At 40.8% G+C, this 23,257-nt stretch overlaps 1 protein-coding gene across 6 annotated transcripts in view; it reads right to left on the bottom strand.

Annotated features, from left to right (window-relative positions):
• DIP2C (disco interacting protein 2 homolog C) overlaps positions 1-23,257 on the bottom strand; it is a 337,185-nt gene that overhangs the window by 202,403 nt on the left and 111,525 nt on the right. For 2 of the 6 annotated variants that reach the window (XM_030009288.2, XM_030009292.2), the window contains exon 1: positions 10,685-10,721. The exons of the other annotated variants lie outside the window; for them this stretch is intronic. In XM_030009288.2, coding sequence (XP_029865148.1) covers positions 10,685-10,706 — 22 coding nt within the window. In that variant the 5' untranslated portion in view covers positions 10,707-10,721. Of the gene's footprint in view, positions 1-10,684; positions 10,722-23,257 lie in introns of those variants that run through there. 6 annotated transcript variants of the gene reach the window in all.

Here is a 23,257-nt window from a genome sequence, read left to right as displayed (position 1 = left end):
GCCTGTTGGAGGGAGAGATAAGTATAGTCTAAATTAGAGCTCATGATTGCTGCTAGCACTGGATCAGGAATGAAATACCATCAATTACAAAACCCGCATGCTTCAAGTTTAACCTCCTGTAGGACCCAGTCCTTTGCTTCCTGAAGGGGCAACAAATGAAAAATCACAGTGTCTTCATTTCCCTGATTAAAATGTATTTCATCAAAACACACTGAATCTAAAAAACAGGATTTAAAGGTGCTAGCAACAATTCATTGCTATTGGAACAGGGGTGAAACGGCATCACAGCACGCTGGTGAGCTGGTTGCGTTAGGGCTGCGCACTACCTGGTTGTGCGTACCTATATTCAGGTCATTTTATGTGCTTTCCAAATCCCATAAAAGATTTTTTTGTTTGTTTCTCTAACTTAGAGCATATTAATAAATGTTTATAATAGGATTTTGCAATTCAGGAGAAAGTAGAATAGTCAAGCGTGCACTCACTTCAATAAGAAACTGGTTTTGGGTTTGTTACTATGTATTTTAATTTCATAAATTTTACTAGAAAAAAGGTTTTTTCATTAAAAACCTTAAATAAGTGAAAAATTGTATTTAGAATTGTTTATTAAAATTGCATTTTGCTGTAATACTATCACACGCTACACCAATAAAATATAATCACACCTTGTCCCAGCACTACTTCAACGTATGTTTCTAAAGCAATCCTTGTGTGGACATTTCTTTTACAACTCGTGATTGCTTTTTGCCTGGAATAAATATGAAAACTGCTTAAGAGCTCAGATTTGCAAACACTTAGTGCACATCTACCGAGATCTTCTGAAGATGAAGGCAGGCCGGCTGAGTCTGCTGCCCTGAGCTGGCCAGGTGTCAGGCAACTCTACCTGAAGATGGGGTAGCCACATTAATGCTGTGTGTCACAAAACACCTCCGACTGCCCGGGAGGGCAGGTATACAGTCAGCAGAGAGTCTGATCCTGCACCCCCAACATACCCCCTGAGGCAGTTCTCGACTCAAATCTATTACTAATAGTTACTACACTGGAAATGCATTCCTTAGCTTACACTTCCTACTCAAAAATGAAAACCAAATTTCTTCTCTTCCACTGCTAAGCAAAGTTTTAGCAAAAAAATCCCCAACAATGGAACCATATGGGGAGCAGAAAAACTGACCACAAACATTGTTTCTTAATTCAGGATCACCTAAAACATCAATGGGACATAAATTATTTGTGAGCCTAGCTATTTCTGTAAACACTACTGAATGTTACATCAAAGGCAAAGCAAAAAGCCCATGACAAACAGTACAAAATAATTTCCCCTAACCTACTTCAGTCACTGACTTTGTAGGTGTTTCTTCCAATGGAAATAAAAATATTTCTATGTGCGTCATTTCAAAACTGATGTTGATGATTTAAACTCATCATTCCTTACGTATTCAAGATAACCCCAAAGTGTCATTATGTTTTCGTATATGCTGCAACAAGCAGGCCAAGTGTGGTGTATTAAAAATGGTAAGTATGCTTTCCTCTATTACATCTTTACTTCATTTTAGTTTAAAATTACTTTATATATCTTTGTATTACAGGATGCTGTTCATGGATATATCCACAGCTACACAATTCTGCAACACAAACTCCAGGGAGAAGCTTTCAAAATGCAAAGTAAAGAGTCAGCCACTAGGCTAATGTTTATTAAATAACACTAATTTTATGGAAAACAATCAAAATGGGTGGAAAACCCACTGTTCCGTGTACAATAGATTTGACAGGGCAGAAATAAACATTCCCTACCCTTCCTCAGGCAAGTCCTTCGCCTGCCCAGAATCTCAACGTTACAGGCATTTCCAAAGTTTAATGGAAAACTCAGTTCATACAGACTGTATGACTCTCCCTCCACAGGGCACATGATGCGTAGTCCATAGCTCTCAAACGTTAAATAAGGACTGTGACCAGCATCTCTGCTGTGGCAGAGGAAAATGACGCATCAAGTATTAAACTGTTCCTCTTACAAGCCTTTTTTTTGCTAAACAACTTTAAAAATAACTGGACACTTATAATTTGAATGAAAAGCAAGCCAAAGACCCTGGAAAAAGTACACAGGCCTGTAATTTGATACAGTAAAATATGTTGTCTCTTTCTGTACAAGTGCTCAACACACTGTTGCTAAAAATAGGAATTTTGCTGCTTATCTATGTCAGACACAGTAAGATTATCTTAAGATACTATTTTTCTTTTTTTTAAAATGATCAATAAGAAGTAAGATATATTTGATTTGTTCACTTGTAGCTAAAAGGAAAGCACATTTGTTTTTAATTAGATTATTGGCCCTTGTCAAAACTTGCTAAACCAATTCTGAATCCTTTCCTACTTCAGAATGCCTCAAGGCCCTCTGTAATTAGGGTACTGCTTGTGTGCCAAGGGGCAAAAGGAAAATTGCTGGTTTAGAGCACCCATAGCCAAGGTCCCTTTTGGTGGCAGCATACAGAAAATCCATCATCTTGCTATCCATGCTTCAAGGAAATAATACTTTCATAAATATCTGAAAAGAGTCCAAAGTTTGATTAGCTTAGAAAGATACAAAGTTAGCTCTGTTGTGCTATAAACTGGGATTTCCAAATGCAGATGGACCTGGACATCCAATCTGTGTCCCAAAGTGCTGCAGTACCTGTCTGCATTTCTCCAATAAACAATATATTACAATTCTGGCTGTTGCCATCTGGCAAAACTGTTTGAGACTAAATTTCATAAATCACCATCACTCTTAATTATTTGGGGCATATTCTGTAAGCATACAACTTATCACAGCTAATAATATGATTTACTATATCTAAATTAGATTCATTTCACTGAGAAATCTTTGAAGTCACTGCACAATTCAGCTCTGTAACACAACTCAGTATGCATGTCATAACTTAAGATTAGTTGATAGTTTTCTGTACTAACTGCTTGTGGTTATTTTCCCTTTAGCTTCCTTCAAAGTTTCAGAGGAACAGAAAAGTTGGAGCTAAGCTTCATCTCTTACAACTCGAGAGCTACCTCTAGCACACTCACTAGCACACAGCGCAGCCCCGTGCTGCTTCCACATATGCTATGTCTATATTCAAATTTATATTTATATATTTCTATTTACACTATATTTAATAAAAATTTAATACAAACATTAAACAATGAACACCATTTGTACATGTGGACATCCTTGCTTTGGGGATATTTGACTTCTCATGATGTCTGCGCACTTTTAAGTGTGGACGATCACCTAAGTATCATTTTCAATTTCAATAAAAGCATGTATATAAGGATTAGACTGTTATGAACACTGCAGTGCAGATCTAAATAACTCAATCTGCCAAACTAGTGTTACTATGGAAACAAAACTAATGTACTGTGACCACAGCTCTGACTGCATTACTTAAGACCATCTGGTTAAAACAAATATTTCTGTGGCACAGTATTTGTTCTTAATTGTGTACTGATAATTTTTCTTTTTCTTTAACATACACAAATATACCACATTTATATTTTTTTGTTTGTTTTATTATACTCTGTTCAAGTTTTCATGATGCTGAATGTGGTTTTAGTTATATTTATCATGGTTATGAATAAATCTGTAAGTCTGTAAGTTAATCAAGGCTGGATGAAGGTAAATGGTCTGAAGTTTCCCATTCTCCTGCACCATGTTTTAGATGAGGTATCTTTTCATATTCCTGCATCTCAGTACCACTGAAGAAACACTTTACGCCATTTATTCTCCACTGGGAACACAACCATGTCGAAAAGTGAAGCCTAGCAGTGAGCAATACAGCTCCCACCTGCCCAGTTCCAGCTTCTTGACTGCACCGAAGGTGAAGAGCACCTTTCAAGTCAATTGGCAGCTTATCTAGCAGCTCCTTGCTAGAAAGAGGCAGAGCACTTCCAAACTGTATTTTTTTTGCTTTGAAACATTTTTCAGACTAATAACTCATTCCCTATCTCTAGACTAGAGAAGTTTAATATTCTGAATTGAGATGTGTCACTACAGATACTATTCTGATAAGAACTAAAATGCTTTACAGTTAACCACAGATTGATCAGATCATCAGCAATACCAACACAGAAAGGTGAGGACCACCTTTCCTATCAGTTTCTAAAACTGGAAATCTATTTTATTCCAGGGAAAACATTAAATTAAGAAACAGTTGAACTAGTAAACAAGTAGATCCATTTCTTATTTCAGTGCCTCTACAGTACTGCAGTATTCAGTTCCTACTCAACAGGGACAGGGAGTATGTATGTATGATATTTATTTTATATATATATATATATTTTTTTTTTTTGTGTGTGTGGTGGTGGGTTGACCCTGGCTGGATGTCAGGTGCCCATCAAAGCTGCTCTATCACTCCCCCCTCCTCAGCTGGACAAGGGGAGAAAAGTATAATGAAAGCCTTGCGGGTTGAGATAAGGACAGGGAGAGATCACTCAACCAGTTACCGTCACGGGCAAAACAGACTCAACTTGGGGAAAATGAACTTAATTTATTGCCAGTCAACCAGAGTAGGGTAATGAGAAATAAAACCAAATCTTAAAACACCTTCCCCCCCACCCCTCCCTTCTTCCCGGGCACAGCTTCACTCCTGAATTCTCTACCTAACCCCCACAGCGGCGCAGGGGGACGGGGAATGGGGGTTGTGGTCAGTTCATCACACGTTGTCTCTGCTGCTCCTTCCTCCTCAGGGGCAGGACTCCTCACTCTTCCCCTGCTCCAGCGTGGGGTCCTCTCTCCCTGGGCTGCAGGTGGATATCTGCTCCCCCGTGGACCTCCCTGTGCTGCAGGGGGACAGCCTGCCTCACCATGGGCTTCCCCAAGGGCTGCAGGGGAATCTCTGCTCCGGCGCCTGGAGCACCTCCTCCTCCTTCTTCTGCACTGACCTGGGGGTCAGCAGAGGGCAGTTTCTCTCACATGTTCTCACTCCTCTCTCCAGCTGCTGTTTCTGTCTGTCCCGCAACTTTTTTTCCTTCTTAAATCTGTTCTCCCAGAGGCTCTACTGCTATCGCTGATGGGCTCAGCCTTGGCCAGCAGCGGGTCTGTCTTGGAGCTGGCTGGCCTTGGCTCTGTTGGATACAGGGGAAGTTTCCAGCAGCTTCTCACAGAAGCCACCCCTGTAGCCCCCCCGCTACCAAAACCCCGCCACACAAACCCAATACAGATTTTTTTACATATATTGCCCTTTCTAATTCAGATCTATTAAAATAATTAGGTGTGCACAAAAAAATTGAAAAAGCCTCACAATGCAATTTCATCTATTTTTTTGCAAGCTCCACAGAGTAACCACATTTCACAAAGACAGGCTTCCAGGCTGCATTCTTGAACTGCATTATTAGTTTGAGAACATATGACTTGAGAAAAATTGAACACAGTTGGTTTTCCAATGATGAAAGGAACTAAACGTTGTCCATTACGACAACTAAATATCAACAGCAGAATGATTTTCTGCCTGCCACAGTCCCTGGCCATAGAGGTATATTCATTCTTTTGGGCTCAGCTCAGGAGTTCCTTAAAAATATGACCTGGAGAAGCAAATTTATTGTGGCATGGATTAACCACGCTGCCGGAGGTGTGAAAAGTGCACGGGTTAATACCGATGACGTGACCTGCAATCTTCTTGAGGCAGCTCTGTTGCATAAAGCTGGTGAGACCTGCAGTCAGGAAGGGGAGGCAGCGAGCCACCTCTTCCCTTTTGTCAGCAGGAACTGGTGTTCCATCAACGCAGCTGGAGAGCACTTTTGGCAAGAGCTGTGGTAAACACACAGCAGCTTTAAGGAACCATGGGTGATATTTTAAAGAAAACTGAGAGCAATTAATCTACTTCTCTATTTGCTTGCTATCTACACATTTTATCTAGACATACTATCATGCTATGTGGGAACTTGTAAGTTCTCAAATTATATGAGTTGTTGCACACTGATCTTGAGAACTACAGCAGAAAGTTAAGAATTCAGCTAGAGCCTCCGCCATTTTATGAAACATATATCTAAGGAAAATATGAATGGCCTAAATTATGTGCTTCTGAATGTCACCACTGGAGACAGAAGAAGAAAAGCAGCTCTCAGTACAGAGCTCCTCCAGATCCCCCAGGGCAATGCTTTATTGGAACAACCTTTACTCAATCCTGCCACTAAGCCACTTTTTTTTCTAATTGAGAAGATGACTGGGAGAATATTATTTTTTTAAAGATCACAAATGTTAAGGGAGCACAATCTTGCTAGTTCATAATTACAACCGACTATCAGAATGCCAACAACTATCAGTCAAGCATTTCTCATCATTAAGAAATGGGTAATTGCAGTAGGAGATGATTGAAGGAAATCAGCCAATATCTCCAACAACAACAACAAAAAAAATCTATGTCACCATTTATGACATAGATATAGGAAAGTGAACATCAAATTCTGGCTAAAGGCTCCATGAAAACATGTCGGGAGCTAAATGCAATATAATTAAGAGATGATTACAGAAGACCTTTACCTACAGCACGGCATGCAAAGCGCCACACCTCCCCACGCCACATGCGGATCATCCTTCTGCCAGGAGCTCCTCGTTCGGCTGCTAGGAAGGTATTCTCACAGAGGACATTTCCAAAGGGATCTGCTAGCGAGGCGGGAGCTGCCAGCCTCCCTTCTGCAGCCAAGAGCTATGCAAGCATGCAACCATGTGCCGGGAGCTGGCTCTGGACCTCGGGGCAGCAAGTGTCACCCATGGAGCTGCCCCCGCCTTTACTCCATTCCTCTTGGGTAAGCTTCAAAGAAGATATTAAAGTAAACTTGCTCCTCCATCACTGATAATTAATGATGGAGTTGCTGCCGTCTGATGCCTTAGTAAAGGGACAGGAAATCGGAGAGATGAGCTACTCCGACTGCAAGACAGTGTTAAAAGCTGAATTATGTTTGGCTGACAGAACAAAAAAAAAGTAAAATAAATTCTGAGATAGAGGTGATCTGAGGGTAGATAAGTAAGAGAGTCTTGCGTCACAGGATGGGGAAAATGTCCAGCAGTTTTAATCGTTTTTGCAAGGCCACATAAATAGCAGAATACTTAACAAAAGAAATCCTGTTATACTTAACTATGTTTCCATTAACAACTGATACAGTTTATGCAAGACAATGGTGACTTAATTACGTGTCACCTCTTAGTATGAGCTTCACAAAATTAAACTACGATCAGCATTTTTTCCACTACTCACCCAGTCCCAGTTCCTAGCAGAAACCTCCTCGCAAGCTCTGTCTAAAGGAAGGAAGTGGGGAACAGCCAGTGTCTGGGCTCTGAAGTGGTTGAAAAATCATCTGGGGGAGAGGCAGCCGGAGATGGGATACAGCATCTAGTTGTCCAACATGGCAGAGGAAGAAAGGTAGGGGGAAAAAAACAAATGCAGGAGGTCGCTGCATCTTCCCCCTCCCCACCCAGGGCAGAGCCACAACACGACAGAGTCACCTTCAGACTAAATTTATGGGATCAAATTTCTTCAGACTTAGAATATCTTACAGATTCCTCAAGTCCACTAAAGGTGTATCTGCTTTTAGCGTATCGGCACATGAATGTGACTGCATTTATGGTCCATTTCGGCATGCATCCCAGTACTGCGTGTGATAACAAAATCAGATCAGCTCTGATTTCTCCCTGTGACACTCTGCTCAGATGAGATGAGCATTCATACCAGAAGGTCCCCTATTTCATTCTATCCAATGTTTCAGGTGGCCTCCCCAGTCGTGAGGATGATGAAAATAAGAAATTCTGTGGGCAGAGCATGAGGCAAGCACGTGGCCCGCCTGGCCTGCCTGGGTCTCCAGTCTCTCCTGTGAAGGTCGGCCGCACGGCAAGCCGGACTGCCCAGCTCTGCCCACTCCCCGGCCCTCCAGCCATGTCTGCAGCTGGCCTCTCCGGCTGGGAGCTTCAGCTTCCCTGGAGACAACAGAGACAACCCTTCCCAGCCTGTGCCCATCTGCTCTACCACCTCCGACCCCTGGACCTTCCGCCTCCCCTTCCTCTGCTCTGGCTCTAAATCTCACTCCAAATTCCTTGTATTTAAGGGAAGATATTTCAAAAAAGCATCACGATTGCAACTTATCTTCAGAGTCCACACCTTCAAACCCCATGGACGTCTGAGCATACGCTTACGTGGATGAACACACTGCATGACTTTTGCACTGTTGCCCTCTCTTTTCTTCTTCTCTCAACTGCTGCTTCCCATTACCTAAATTTAGATTGCAAGCCCTTCTGTCCAGATAGCATGTCTTGTCAAGTCTGAGAGACAAACTTATTTCTGTCCCACTTTCCATTTTCATGTACCTTTCTTCCTCTTTGCATACTCTTCATGTACATGTCACTGTCAACAGCTTGATTAACCCCATTTCTGGCCGCATTTTTTTGCAAGGGATAAGGACAAACAACACAGTGAAAGTAAAAGAGTATCTGCACTAAAAAAGTACTTTAAAAAGATTAACATTATTGGATTGTACTTGAAGGATTTTTTTCAGACACTACCATATTACAGTTGCTTCCTTTGCAAAATGAAACATATTTTCACCCAACAGCCAGAACCTAGGCCTCCACCTGGACTCAAACTCAACTTGTTCCTCTCAGTCTTATGTAAAGAACAGTACTACCTGCACAGAATATCCCTCCAGTTGCACTGGGACATGTACATAGCACTAAGGGTATTTAAGAGGATTACTACGGTGTTCCTGGAGTTTAGAGAGAATATAGTCACACATGTACAGCTGAGGACTCAAGTCTACTTGCAGATAAATAGAAAAAAATCAGAATTCCTAAGTAGCAATTCTATAAAGAGTAAAACTTCTTAATAAACAAAAGACATGGATTTTAGAAATTACATACACATGTATGAATTTTTAGCTCCCCTATTTTCCCTTTTTAGGTATACACAAATATCCGCAGATTCCTAACTCTGACAGTCACAATCTCACAGAAATTTTCCTTATTTTAATAATAAAATGGGAACACAGAATTTCTAGTAACTTCTAATATCTGTAAGTAAATATAGTGAGTACAGTAAGTGCCTGTTTAAGCAAAAAACTCTGGATGCCCTAACTCAGAAGCCTACACTTGGCCCACCGATTATTTAATAACATACCTTTGACATGCACTGTTGATTCTCACTAAGAATACCTTCTTTAAAATAGAAAAGGATTAACAAAAAGTTAAATCTTCAGTGCTTGACATGTGAAGATCACCAAGGAAACTAATTATTTGACTCAAAGAGAACAGTGCTTAGATATAAGGATGAAGCAAGCACAGGATTCTTCGGGAGCTTTATTTTGTTTGCATTGAAATGCAGCATGTCCAAACCCATCTTTCCAACTTCTAAAATGTGTTTGTTAAATACTTAACATACTTGTGCTCTTCAATACATATAAAGATGACCCAGACGTGACCATTAGGTACTAATGAAAACTATTTATGACAGTCTCCCCAAACACAGCTTTCTCCCTAAGTCATGTGTTTGGGGCACCACTTGTGTACTCCTACCACGAAACTCTACCTCGGCAGCCTGGATAGTGCTCCAGCTCCATCTGAGGTAAAAGCAGCCACATTGGTCTAACTTACAGCCTGGTCTTTATTTGTCTGTATTCCACTGCGTTCAAGTATGTTGTCTTTAAAAATACACCTTTTTTTTGCTCATTTTTTCCTTTTCTTTCAAATAAAACAATTTCCAAATGGATTGTTATTCTAGAAGCTCTTCATGCCTACCCAACTTTAATTTTCCTGTAAATTCTTTGCTGTTGACAAACTAAATGTATTTTTTAAAGAAATTTCACTATTTCAACATTTGATGCCTACATTTTACACACTGCACTTTATATAAAAAGAAAGAATATCAGATGTCTCTCCTTGAACCTTTCAGTTAAATCCCAAAGCGACACACCCAGGGAGTTACTTTCTCGAAGCATGAAACACGATTTGGGTAATTATAGGCATGTCCAAGTGTCCAGAGGTATCTATTTCTGACTGTTAACATTCCAGAGAGCTTTTGCTCTATTATAAACTTGAGCTCTGCCTCATAGTTACCAAGTTACCATAGTAAGCAAGAACTATTTGATATCATAAACTGCCATAGCATTTTTATTTTGCTAAAACTGACCAAAATGGCTCCAGTAAGCCCTGATCTGCAGTTCATTACGATTCAACCGAAGTTTTCATGTTATCCTAACTTAGGTTTGGAGTAGACTATTAACAAGAAATGTAGATACCTGCCCTTGGACTATCTCCATGGTTCAAATACCTAAACAGCGAACAGCTGCAACCCTTTCACCCATACATTAACGGAATAATCTGTATTTAAAAACACACACTCTATTCCTAACAGGAGGAGTACAAGCTGATGGCAGAAGTAATGGAAAGAATAATGGAAAGAAAGTGGAGAAGGGGAGTCAAAGTGACCAGAAGAAATAAAATGTAAGCAGATAAAGGTAATCATGGGCAATACTTTTTACATAGACTGAAAGAAAACACTCACATCACTTGTTTTTTCCTAAACTCTCCTTAGCCAAAATTTCTTGCTCAGTGCTTGTAATTCACATACACTGCACAAAATATTTATATGATCATCATTCTAACATATAGCGTTAAACGCATCCACGTGGGTATTGGTCTCAAAGCTTTTCCCCCCGCCCCATGTTGAGCAATCACACCTACTTTTAGACACAGTCCTGCCCATTCATTTTGGCAAAGGAGATCAGCGATGAGCCTCAGCCCTGGAACAGCCGCTAAAGGGAAGGAGCGATGGCAGCAGGAGCCCTGGCCCTGTAATCAACAGGATGGACACATAAACTCAAAGAGGTCACGTTAGTGATGAATCAGAACTACTGATTAATGACTGCCAAAACAATCTCCATTTGCTAGATGACATGTAAATTAGTATTCACCCAAGAAGAGGGAGATCAAACTGGGGTGACTGTGTCTGCGTAACTGAGCTCCAGAGTTGGGGCCTCTGATGAAGATCCTGGACCTGACTCTCAACCAGACAGCATGGTGACCATGGTGTACATGCCATATTTCGAGCACCCATCATCAAGCATGTAACATGACTACTAAAGGAATTATTTCTCTAGAGTTATCTTTCTCATGAACTTGAACTAGGACTTTTTCTTAGGAGGTTTTGGCAGTGGGAGGAGAAGGGTAGAGGCTTAAGTGTCCCTTATTTAAGACACAGATCTTTTCTTTTAAGTCACATGGCCAAACTGGTGAGATGATAGAGACTAGAAAAGTTTACGTGAAGGGTGGAAAATTGACTGTATCCTTGATGCAAAGGATGGTGACCAGTGCTACAAAGTCCAAGTAGTGGCCAGTTTCTGCTGGTGTCTCCGAGGGACTGACACTGGGGCCAATACTGTTCAACGTCTTCATGAATAACCTGAACAGTGGGACACAGTACACCCTCAGCAAGTCAGTGGATGGTACCAAGTTGGCGGTCAGTATGCTGGAGGGCAGGGCTGTTACTCAGAGGGACCTCAAAAGGCTGGAGGAAAGGTCTGACAGGAGCCTCCTGAAGTTCAGTAATGACAAGCGTGAAGTTCTGCATCCCGTATGGAATAACCCTATGCAAATATACTGAATGGGGACTGACTGGCAAGGAAGCAGCTTTGCTGAAAAAGACCTGAGGGTTCTGGTGAACCAAAGAGGGAAACATGAGTCAGCTCTATGTCCTTGTGGCAAAGAACAATGACTGTACATGGGCTGTAATAGCAAGTGTAGCCAGCAGGCTTATAGACATTATTATTTCCCTCTATCTGGCATTTCTGACAACATTTCTAGAGTATTGTTCCCAGTCTCGAACAAGACCGTAAGAGGAGTGCCACAGAAGGCTAGACTAAGTATGATGTTTTAATCTGATCAGCTTCACTGCACAAGTTAATGATATTCCAGCCTACAGACCTGCATCAGGAAAGAAGGCGGCTCTATGGAACATTCAGAAAATAGTGAGTTTGGTACTGATTGCTCAAGATAGTATTAAGGAAAATCTTTTACAGAATTTAGGAATTTTTGTTTTGATTTCTGCAACACTTCTATTTACTTCTTCAGTCTGTTTGTATCAAAAAGTACTCTATTCAAATGTTTGTGCAAAGCAAAAGTTGAGCTGATAGCTATGTTTTCTCCGATCATGGACCATAAGGTGTTGCAGAACATTCAAGTGATCAAGAAAAGAGAAATAATATGTTATTTATGTAATCGACCATATAGCCAGTTTCTCTGAATCATAAAGATTAACCATCCTACGGAACAGGTTTAATGAACAATTCCTGAGTTGCTCCCAGGATTTAAACTGTGCACAAAAACTTGTGAAAAACAATTACAAGTGGCAGGCAGGAAGGTAAAACAATGAAAATATTTTGTTCCTATACTATTTCTGAACACTAAAATGGCCTGAATTCTATTAATTAGATGTTCACTGTAATTCCTTCATGCAAATTGATTCATAACACTGTTGCCAATTCTTTCAGCCACAAACAGGTCATTCACTTAACAGCACAGCTCTATTTATCTTGGCTGCCCTACCAGGATCAGAAGCACACGGAGTATAGCGAAAGCTGAATGAGGATTTACACAACTTTTATTGAGAAACTTAATTTTTAAAACTTCCCTAACTTCAGTTTTAAGAAAACAATCACTTTATTTTACGTGCCACAATACTGCTACTGTCAGCATTAAAAAATAATCTCTGCTTCAACCTCCAAATTATGAGATTGACATATAACATGCTCAGGTTCCTTCTCCCTTGCTTCTTAACTTCTAGCATATGCCAAAGTCCTATTTTCAAACTTTTCTCCATACTTTGAGGATTACTGATTTACTTAAAAGGAGAGAGAAAGAGAGAGGTGAGATTCTGACATAACTGCTGGAGCACAGGGAAATAAACCGAAAAGGAAAAGGCACAGAGTCAAACCCACATCTGCTGAAGTCACTGGTCATTTGCTGCAAGCATTGCACTCCAAGCAAGATCAGGAAGGTTGCCAATGTGACAGTTAAACACAGAAGCAACTTTCATCAGGGAAGATCCTCCATTACCTATCTAGTGCTCACATATATACTCAATCCTTCTGTTACCCACTGATGTACAGTAACTATTCAATGGCAGTGAGCATCAGTACCTAATACTCAAGAAGAGAAAATAATTAATTTGCCGTGGCTCACTAAGAATTTTGCCAAAACATCAGTCAATACTCTGTTACAGTCACTGCTGTGTAAAAAAAACCAAATGGTCTTCAGTAATGACAAAAGAGCAAACCCGTCTTCCATAAAACCCACAAATAACATATCTAAAAATCACTTTTTCTGCTCTAGTTTAAAAATGTGATTAAAACTGTATTTCTGTGTAAGAGTTAATTCGTGTACATTAGTACAGGATTTGTTGCATTGAATTCATGAGTTCAGCAACACTTGAGTACCTCGCGTGGCGTGGCAGAAACCAGAACACAGGCAGAACAAGAAAACCCGCATTTCTCATAGGGTGGAGCATGTTCTCAAGCAGTTCATTCATATATTGGTGGTCTACACCCTAGCTTACCTTCCACAGCATGCGCCCAAACTTTATATGTAATAAATAAAACTCAACTCAATGAAGGCCATTCCTAGTGCGTCCTGAAATGGACAGCAAAGCTTTCCTTGAGAATAGACAGGATTAAGCCGCCTTCTCACAACTGATCCAGAAAAGGCTGGTACAAAATTATCAAAGCTAGTTCAAAACCCTTTTCTTGCATGAACATCCTGTACAACCTTAAGAAATCACATCACCTCTCCTTCGGATTTTGCTCTCTGGCTGCGAGTAATAGTGTTTTTCCATTACCTATTACCTGAGCTCCATTACAACAGTAATTACATTATCATTTGCAAGATGCTCACATGCTACAGAGACGTGGGCCAGAAAAGCAGTACATCTAGGGAGATAGCTGAAAGGTTTACCAAGAAAGACGCCCCCTCTTCCGCCAAGTAATAAACAGTGGTTGTCACAGATAAATTAAGGAGTCATTCTGATTTCTGTTCATGTGCCACTGTTTTAACAGTAACGAAGAGATGCTGTGTGAGGCAAATGAGTTGGATATTTATTTGCTCCGATTTAGGAAAAAAAGAGCTGCACAAATTGGTGATTGATATTGGGAAAATGCATTGAAACAATTCCTGGTAGACATCAGGAGACTCTGCCCATCTGGCCCTGGCTCCTCCAGTGCATTCAATGCTGCCAGGAATCCAAATCCGTAATTACAGCTAGCCGGTGCATGAACACCCATGCTCCTTTGCCTTCTATTTTCTGTATTCACAAACTAAAGCTTGTCCTGCAGCTGGCCACTTCCTCCAGAGCCCACAAAGCCCGAGCCATGCACTGAGTACACAACGGAGCACCCAGAGCCTTGGGGGACCAGCGCCGAATTGCCCCACTTCGGCTCCTGCCTCCTTGCCCAGTGCCCGGCCGGTCCTTGCATCCCTCCTACAGCCTCCCCCACGCTCTGCGAAAGCTACGGGGACACCACAGAGCTGCCTCATCACAGAGACTGTGTTCCTGACAATCCAGCGCCGTGCGAGAAGACGGCCTGTTATTTCAAGTGATCCAGCAACAAATCATTTGTTATTATGGGGCAGCCCGATGCCAACAGTGTACTGCAGGCACAGTCATCTTGTGCCAGATGAGAATATAGCAAGGAACACGAAAGCATTTTGACCAGACATCTGAGACACAGCAATGATGGACCGCAGCTCTTCCACTTAGGTTAACTGCCAGCAGCATTAATGAAATGCAAGTATATAACTTACGGCACAAAACACTGGAAGTATTGAACTGACAATGGGAGACATTTACTTAGTCATAAAGGGCTAGAAATAAAACTGGCTTTTGTAACATCCAGTACCTAGCACAGAAGCATAGCTCCTTGATGATACTTCAACTTGAAGAACAATAATTTGAGTTACCAATCAGGTGACTACAGACAGTACAACAGCCTGCCCTCCTCTTCTGCAACTCCCAGCTAGGCAGCTGGCCCCTTTGCTTTTCTGGTAAAGATTCCAAAACATTCGGAGGAATACCCTTCCCAAATACACAGCTCATGACTCAGACCTAATCTCACCTGGAAATCTGCTCTGACTACAGTCAGTAGAGTATCTGCTAAATGCCATAATTACAGAAGGCAAATTTTTTATTTCCCTGGGTTTATCAGTGCAAATAGCCATTTTGTTAAGATGCATTCTTCGTTGGAACCTATGCAGCTACAGCAAGGGTCACAGAAGCACTCTGAAATCTAGACATTATCTTGGACATCAGTGATCAATAAGTGTATCTGGTACTCCTCAACCCTACCTCCCCCTTTCCTGAAAACAGGTATATGAGATGGAGAAGCCAGGAACACATGCACTACATGCTATTGCTAATAGCTCTGCGAAATGCTCTTGCCTGGGAAGAACAGCAATGGATGTCTGCAGTATCTCAGGCACACATAAGTGCTTTCTGTTCATCAGATTCTATAGGAAAAATATGTTTTACAGGGGAAGTTATTTCAAAAGAATGCAGCAACTTGTGGATTACGAAAAAGAAAATCCCAGCAAAAGTGAATTTCCTACCTTTGTCAGTAGAAAAACCTGGCTGTTGCATTTCATTGCAACACTGTCTGCAGAGTTTCTGGTATTATATTCTGAAGTTCTACTAGTAGTCTTTGCATTGCCGCAGACATCTCAGCTGGTATCAAGGCCCTACTCTGCAGGACGTATAAATGTAAAGAGACATCAGGTTGGGTTAGGGAAAAATAAATGTAGAAGTTATGAGTAGGAGAACGAAAATATTGGTGACAGGACAGAAACTACAAGGATTACTGTAGAATTGCCTTGGTTCATCAATATTTTCATCTTTACATACTTCATTGGCATATAACTTTATGTGATGTGTGTTATAATGTGGTATTTTGTAATTCTAAGGTTAGAGAATTCCTGGCTTCAGCATCCCATCACATAAAATAACAATGCCCTAAAATAAAAAGCTATTCCTGATGTTCGTAAGTGTGGCCATAAGTGTATATTTATTTCCTTCGCTTCAAGCTTTGCAGAACAATTGCTGCAATTTTCTCAGTGAAGAAGTAGAAAACAAAGAATTAGTATCAAACGTGGGGAGATCAATTTGCACAGACCCCATCGCTTGATAATTTAAATGCTAAGTACTGCAGCCAATTAGTCTAGACTGAAGTATCTGTCGGGGGCAAAATTTAGGTTATCAAACACTGCATAATATCATCTGAATAATATGGAGTAGACTTCCTACAAAGATGGATTTTGAATCTGCCCATTATATGAAACAGGTGCAAAGAGTGTGTGGGAGAGGTGAATTCATCCCTCCCTTAACTGGCAGTATAAAATAAAACTAGGATATAAAATTTGGGGGTGTCTCACGGGGCAGTTTTTAATTATATACTTAGCAGCATCTTTGCATATAATCATTACCTCAGACTCCTCGTTTGCATGTATATATTCTTTTGTGCCTTGATCAAAGAACAAAGGTTAAATCCTTCTGAAACTCTATTCAAGCAGTGAAAATTGAAAACAGCTATTTTGAGGCTTTGGGCTTTTTTGTGGTTTTCAACTGTCTGTATAATCTGCTTAAAATTCTGGTTTCTTACTAAATCATGTATTCGTAGTGTGACATGGACAATTGCAGAACACAGGTGAACTAGCAGAGTTTTAAGGAGGACCCTTTCAATGGTACCTCCCATGAAAGAGGGAGAAACAAAATGAGGTCTCCGGCTGGGACACTGGCTGGCTGCTGGAGGACTTCCACCAGATCTTCACTCCTCCCATTCTACTCCTGTACCCAGTTTTGGTTTGCAAGGAAGGGTTTGGTATGGAAAAACCAGAGTCATTGTCTAGTCCTCTGTTGGCATGCTCATGGCACACAAACGGAGTCCCCTCTCTGTCCTGACAGCAGTGGGCAAACATCCAGCCTTGGCGCCTGGGGCGGACAAAAACCGACAGAGGGGCACAGCCATCCTCGTGTCAGTGAGGAATGATGACATTGTGTCTGCTAGGGCGATGGGGACGCTTTTAATCACTGCCTTCCTGTTCTAGAAAATGTCTGGTTTGTGCCGTTTCTCTTCTTCCTCTGTTGCTATTAGCTGACGTGTATGTACATCAAGCTGTGTATTATGGCCATTCAATATTCCTGGCTACCTCTGTGGAAGACCTCCGTGCCCACTTAGCACTCCTGTTTTGCGTTTGGGCTTAGGGTTAATGGTGAAAATAATCCACGTACTGCAAACTTCCTCCTTTTTTCTAAACAGAAGCTAGCAGGACCTGACCAAGAGTTTCAAACTCTAGAATAAGACATGGCGAGATGAACTACTGAGTAAATGGAGCCTTACAAGGTACACAGTTTGGAAACAGCTCAGCAATTCCTCATATTAACAAAACCTGGACAGACGTTATTTCTGTAACACATCCAGTTGATCCTTGTGACACACTACCGAAGACAAGAGAATATTGAGAGATAGGCTGCCGGCACACAAATACCACATTCACGCAGGTCATAGCACCAGGAAGTATTTCAGGGTTCATCTAGACACCAGATACCTAAACTCACTTGCCACCCCAACCTCCCAAACTGACTCAAATGCCAACTGCTGGAGAAAACCTCTTCCTTCTTCCAAACACAGGTCCCTGAAGGTTCCTGAAGTGATAGCCACCAAAGGCTGGGCAAGATTTTGTTCCTGGGCTAGTAACCACTTGTCAGTAAAGAAAATTGTTACCAGTTTAAACTGTGTTATTTTGCAGCCCTGCAGAAATTTTCTGTCACTGAAAAGATACCAGGTCAGCTCTTCCCTCCGATCTCCTGATGGTCTGAAATCATGGAATGAAAATACTCCCTTTCTGTCCCAGACATACAATCTTCAATATTATTTATGAACACTTAGACAGACCCTATTTGTCTTCAAATAAATAAAATGAGACTTAATTACTGCATGCTCACTCTTAAACCTATTAAAAATTATCGTAAGCAAGCTGTAAGGGTTGCCCTTAACTTTGTGACAGCAGAAGCCCAGGTTGGAACTTCTGGAGGTTGGTACTGTGTAGTTCATAAACACATGCAGAAGGGATCAAAGGGAATTTTTTCAAGTTTAATATTTTACAACTCCTTGCCAAAGCTACTGTAAAGCTCTGTGTTCCTTAATAGCAGCTATTAGCAGCATGCAAATTAGGCCAAATACTTTACTGTACTGTAGATGTTTTCAAAATCTTTAAATTTTCTTTTTACTTCTCTTATTACTGCTTGATATCACTAGCATTCAAAGTAACACCTGATAATGACAGAGAAGTTACAACTCTAATAAAATCTTCTTTCAGGAAGGTTTTGCCAATGGTCCATTTTAGAAACTGCTCCTTCTCTTTCCCTCAGCTTGCAATTTTCATGTCCTGCTAGCTATAAAACAAAGATATGCTTAATTCCCAAAGGTTTTCAATCTTTCCACTCACCAGAATTGAAAACCTCAAAAGAAAGAAGTTTTATCCTGAAAGGATACTGTTCACCCTGCCAAAAATCTGCATTACCAAAAGCACTTCTATATAAGCCACAGTTACGTAGTTTTTTGAAGCACAGATTCACTTACAATGATCAATGATATATGGTAGAGATGGGAAAAAAACTGAGTTTGAGCCAGAGCAGGAGTTAAAATAATGAAGATTTAACATTAGGAGTATTTGACCATTTGGGTGATTTTTATATATGATTTAAGATACTGTCTTTTTCAAATGGATGAATTTACTAACCATAGCTTATATTCATATAGTTTTATAGAAATATTCCACAAGAAAGGTTTGTTCTGCTACAAACACACAGCATTTTTATGATCACGAGTTTAGATTAAAGGAGATCTAGAGTCATGCAAACAGTTTTTCAGCTGGAGAAGACACAGAAACAACCCGATGGCACAGCATATTTGGAACAGACCCTGGCAGAAGCAAGGCCACCAGCATGCTCTTGGCGTGAATAAAGCCAATCACGCTTTGGGCTACATCAGGAGGAGCACGGCCAGCAGATCATGGGATGATCCCCACTGACTCACCCCATTTGGGCCACGCTGTGACCATTTTCAGGCCTCTCCCAGTTCAAGAGGCATGAGGAAGAAGGGAAGATGGTCCAGAAGATAATCGGGTCTAAGGCACGTGGTTGGCAAACGGAGGGAGCTGGGCTTGTTTAGCGAGCAGAAGATGAAGCTGGGGTAGTGGTCTGCAACCATTCCAAAGGACCTTATCATGCATATATATCTGGAGAGATGCACAGAAATTATATTAGCCCTTCATAACTTAGAGGAGCAAAATGAAGTTCTAAACACATCAGTAGGCTACAAGGGCTACGACAAGGAATCCTTGCTTCATTGTATTAATAAGGCTAATTCTATCCTAAGCACAGGAACAGTGTGCCAGCAGGTTATTCTCCAGGACTGGAAAGCTGCAGCAACTATTTCTGTTGCACCACAGCCCATTACAAAGAGGGTGGCAAAGTTCAGCCTTTCTCAACAGACCCATGGCTTAGGTTTGCCATGAGACATATCTGAAATTTCAGTTACCAAAGGGCTATTGGGATTTTCACCAATTGTTAATTGTTTCCCATTATGCACACATAAAAAGCTGCACAATGGGTGAATTGACTGGAAAATACTATAATGCAAGAAAAAAATGTTTTTGACTAGTAATAGGCTCTAGAGAGCATTTCACTGGACATATGTTTTATCCTTTTATGCTGGAAGTGTTCTGGATAGATTCATTCAGTTCAGGTTTAGTCTACGTCAGATTTGCTGGGGATAAAGTGAGGATGATTCAGGAGTGACACTGTTGAGCTTCAGCTTTTTCCACGGTCTTCCTTGAGAAAAGTTGGAGAGTAGGAACGAGCAGCAGAGGAGGAAGCCCAGCAGGATGTAAAACACCAGGTGAGGCTCTCCATCTACGATGCTCAACATTAATAGCTTCTTGGAAAGAAAGAATTTGAACAACATCCTATTTCTGTCATGCTCTGCCAAGGTACTATTTTGGATGGGGATGTTGGACCATTTCTTTTTACTCCACCATCTCTGTCCTTCTTTCAAGAAATGTTTCCACCATATGGTAGAAGTGATCACTTACAAAATCACAGAAAAAGTCATCTGGATATTCAGTCAACTGCTGTTTCCAGAAATGATCAGTCATATAGGAAAAAGGCAGCAGAAGTAGGGCTTCACCTGCAAGTCCAAAGGCATTCTGTCATCCTGGCCTCTTCAAAAGAGTGGCTGAAACTGGGTCAAAATCTTCAATTACAAAATGGCAATTCACAGAATATATGGACTACGAGGTTAAAGAACACCCAGTTGCTGTATTTGCCCCTTCCCAGCTAAATACCAAAGGTCTTATTTTTACAATTATTGTGTCCACACATAGACACAATCCTCCACCTGAAGGAGGGCTGCAGATGCTCAGTGACATCTGAAAAACAAACTGCTTATCCAAGGAACATCATTAAAAAAAAAGGCAAGAAAAAAATTATCCGAAGGGCAGCATGCCATGCTGCTATACACTACTGGAGTACTACTGTCACTGTAAATCCTTTTCCCCTCTGTTTTCCCCTTAACACCTATTAGTATGTCTTTCCCTTGATGACTGCAAAGGCAGGCATGCATGTGTCTCCTGCCTTCCAACACCATTTTCAATGGTTCAGGCTTCCTATGCAGCATCTGTCTGAAGTTCACTGCATTGCTCCTGCTTCCTTCAGTGCTTGCTTCCTATGTTCAGAGGAGAACCTCAGCTACAGTGCACTGTAGCACACAAATTTTATACAGCTAACAGATTTGTTTTCCATGGAATAACTAAGCACAGACACATCCAAAAAAATGGAGATAATAAAGCCAAAGGAGTCGACATTCTAGGAAAGCAGAAGTTTATAAAATACACTCTCATTTAAGTACAATTTAAACCCCTTCATAAAGCATACAAACAAACAAAAAGTTCAAAGTGATACAATGCAGTATAATTCAAGCCTAATGTTGCAGACACTAAAAGATCAGCAATGAAGTGGATGCCTCATGTGGCTGTTTCACTATCCTGTGCATAGAAAATGACTTAGAAAAATATGCTCAAAATTTGCACTTTTTCCTCCTCACAATGGCAAAATTTTATTCAGATGAGCTTTCATCATTTCAGAAAAAAGCAAGTGCCAAAAAATGCATAGTAAGAGAAAACTAATTAGAGCTTGTACCTATGTAGAAAACAGAATTAGATCTCTTAAATAATTAAAGGTTATTTCCAAAAGGCAGCTTTTCTTATCATTATCCAAAAATCAGATTATATTGCAGCTGAGATTAATATTTTTAGTATCTGAATGCAAACGAATGTCTATTAAAACTGTGTGATGGCCTAAGGCTTTATAAATAACCATGTCCCCTCTTTGCCAGTTGCAGCGATGACTACGGCTTCAGCATGCTAAGTTATTCCATCACAAGTCACGCGCTCGCGGGAGCACTGCAAAGTGAAGATCAAGGTTAAATAGTTAGCAGGGATTTCTAAGCAGGAAGATGGCCGTGTGACCTTGCAGCTCTGACAGACTCTAATTGAGGAAAATGTAAGTATATAAGTAATCAGATGTTACTGATGTTCTTCACAGGAAAATTTTTTTAATTAGATACAAAGCATTTCACGTGTAAGAGGCCAACTAGAAAAGTCATAACCAGGTGTGCTGTTTCTAAAAGCCCCCACATTAAATGTTAGAGAATAGACACTTTACCCGCAAATTCCTTGCTCATGCTCATCTGATATGGAAATCTTTCCTGCACTGAAACCCTAATGTAGGCAGCTTTTAAAAAGACTCAGTACGAGTATTGTCATTAGAAGGTGTGCAGCTGCTTTGCAGTATTTCCCTAAAAAATATCACCATTCTCACGAATGGTTTCCTGATGTGAGCTGATTAATATTCCAGCTAACAGTACTGTCCCAAACTTCGCCTGGCATTTCCTCCCTCTAACAGTTACACTGAAAATGCATTTTCATAATCCAGGCACGAAGGTGACTTCTGCCGAGTGGAGGAAGGGAGACCGGAGCCTGACGGGGTGCCGGTTCCCCTTGGCTCGATTCAGGGGCCAGAAAAGCAACTCAGCGAGGCTGTGTCTTACAGAGAGCTGAAGGAAAGAGGCCAGGACACTTCATACTGGGATTTTTCTCAGGTTTAACTCTGTATATTCATCCACAGCTTCCCATGAGTGAAGGTAAAGTCGAGACTGCCTGGCATGGCTGCAAACCTAGTAGCAGGCACAGGCTTGCATTCTGTCCGAGTCTTTTTCTCCAGGCAGATTCCATCTGTCCTTCCCACCTCCCATCTCCTACCTTATCCAAACAGTCCCAATATTTGCTTTGAGCAGTCTGCGTACGCCCTCCCAGAAAGGTACCTCTTTAGAGGTTTAAAAACTTGGCAAAAATTGGGGTATACTTTCACAGGAAAAGAAAAAAAAATGGTAAAACCCTGTTATGGGTTACTGATACATTAAAAAAGCATGGTTTTAATAGGCAAAAAGAAATTCTTCCTTGCTCTTTATTTCAGAACTAGCTTGAACAGTTTTGGAAGCAGTTTTCACACTGGAAGCCATTACCGATGGAAATTTTGGGGTAGCCAAAATTAAAGGAAGCTCTGCTACAGCTTCCAATGGTATTTCCATTAGTTTTATTACCCCTATCTCTACCTAACACAACGCCCTTAAAAATTATTAAAAACACTAAAATGCCTCTAATTTTCCTTCTGTGTCTAAGGAAGCACACAACATTAACCAAGAACAATTTCTTTAACCAAAACCAACTTTGGACATCTCATTACAATTTGACAACCACTTAGTTTACCTTCAAATCAACACCCTCTACATTTCTAACTACACATAACTCACCGCAGCTGGGGATGACCTGTGTTTACGTTTTCTAAGCCTAATTCACTCTGTTTTCTGAACTGTTAGAAATGAGAGCTGCTAAGGACCTAAAAAAACAGTTGTTATTTGTTTCTAAATGGTTATTAGACAAAGACAAGCCTCAGATCACTCCAACCTTAATAACTACTGCCAGAGTTGCTTCCACCCATTAGCAGTTGTCAACAGATTGGTTTTACTTAACTGGCAGCCTCAGTCAGCTTCACTGAACAGCATCTCCTTGGAAAAAAAAACAGTTCACAAACCTTCACGTGAAGAAAATTAACACGATGGCTGCAGTAACATGCATTTCAAAAATGAAATGTATTCT

The sequence above is a fragment of the Aquila chrysaetos genome, chromosome 3 (genome assembly GCF_900496995.4).
Source record: "Aquila chrysaetos chrysaetos chromosome 3, bAquChr1.4, whole genome shotgun sequence".
In the NCBI taxonomy this organism is placed as follows: domain Eukaryota; kingdom Metazoa; phylum Chordata; class Aves; order Accipitriformes; family Accipitridae; genus Aquila; species Aquila chrysaetos.
The sequence above is the reverse complement of the archived record's forward strand: the minus strand, read 5'-3'. Positions and strand labels throughout refer to the sequence as shown.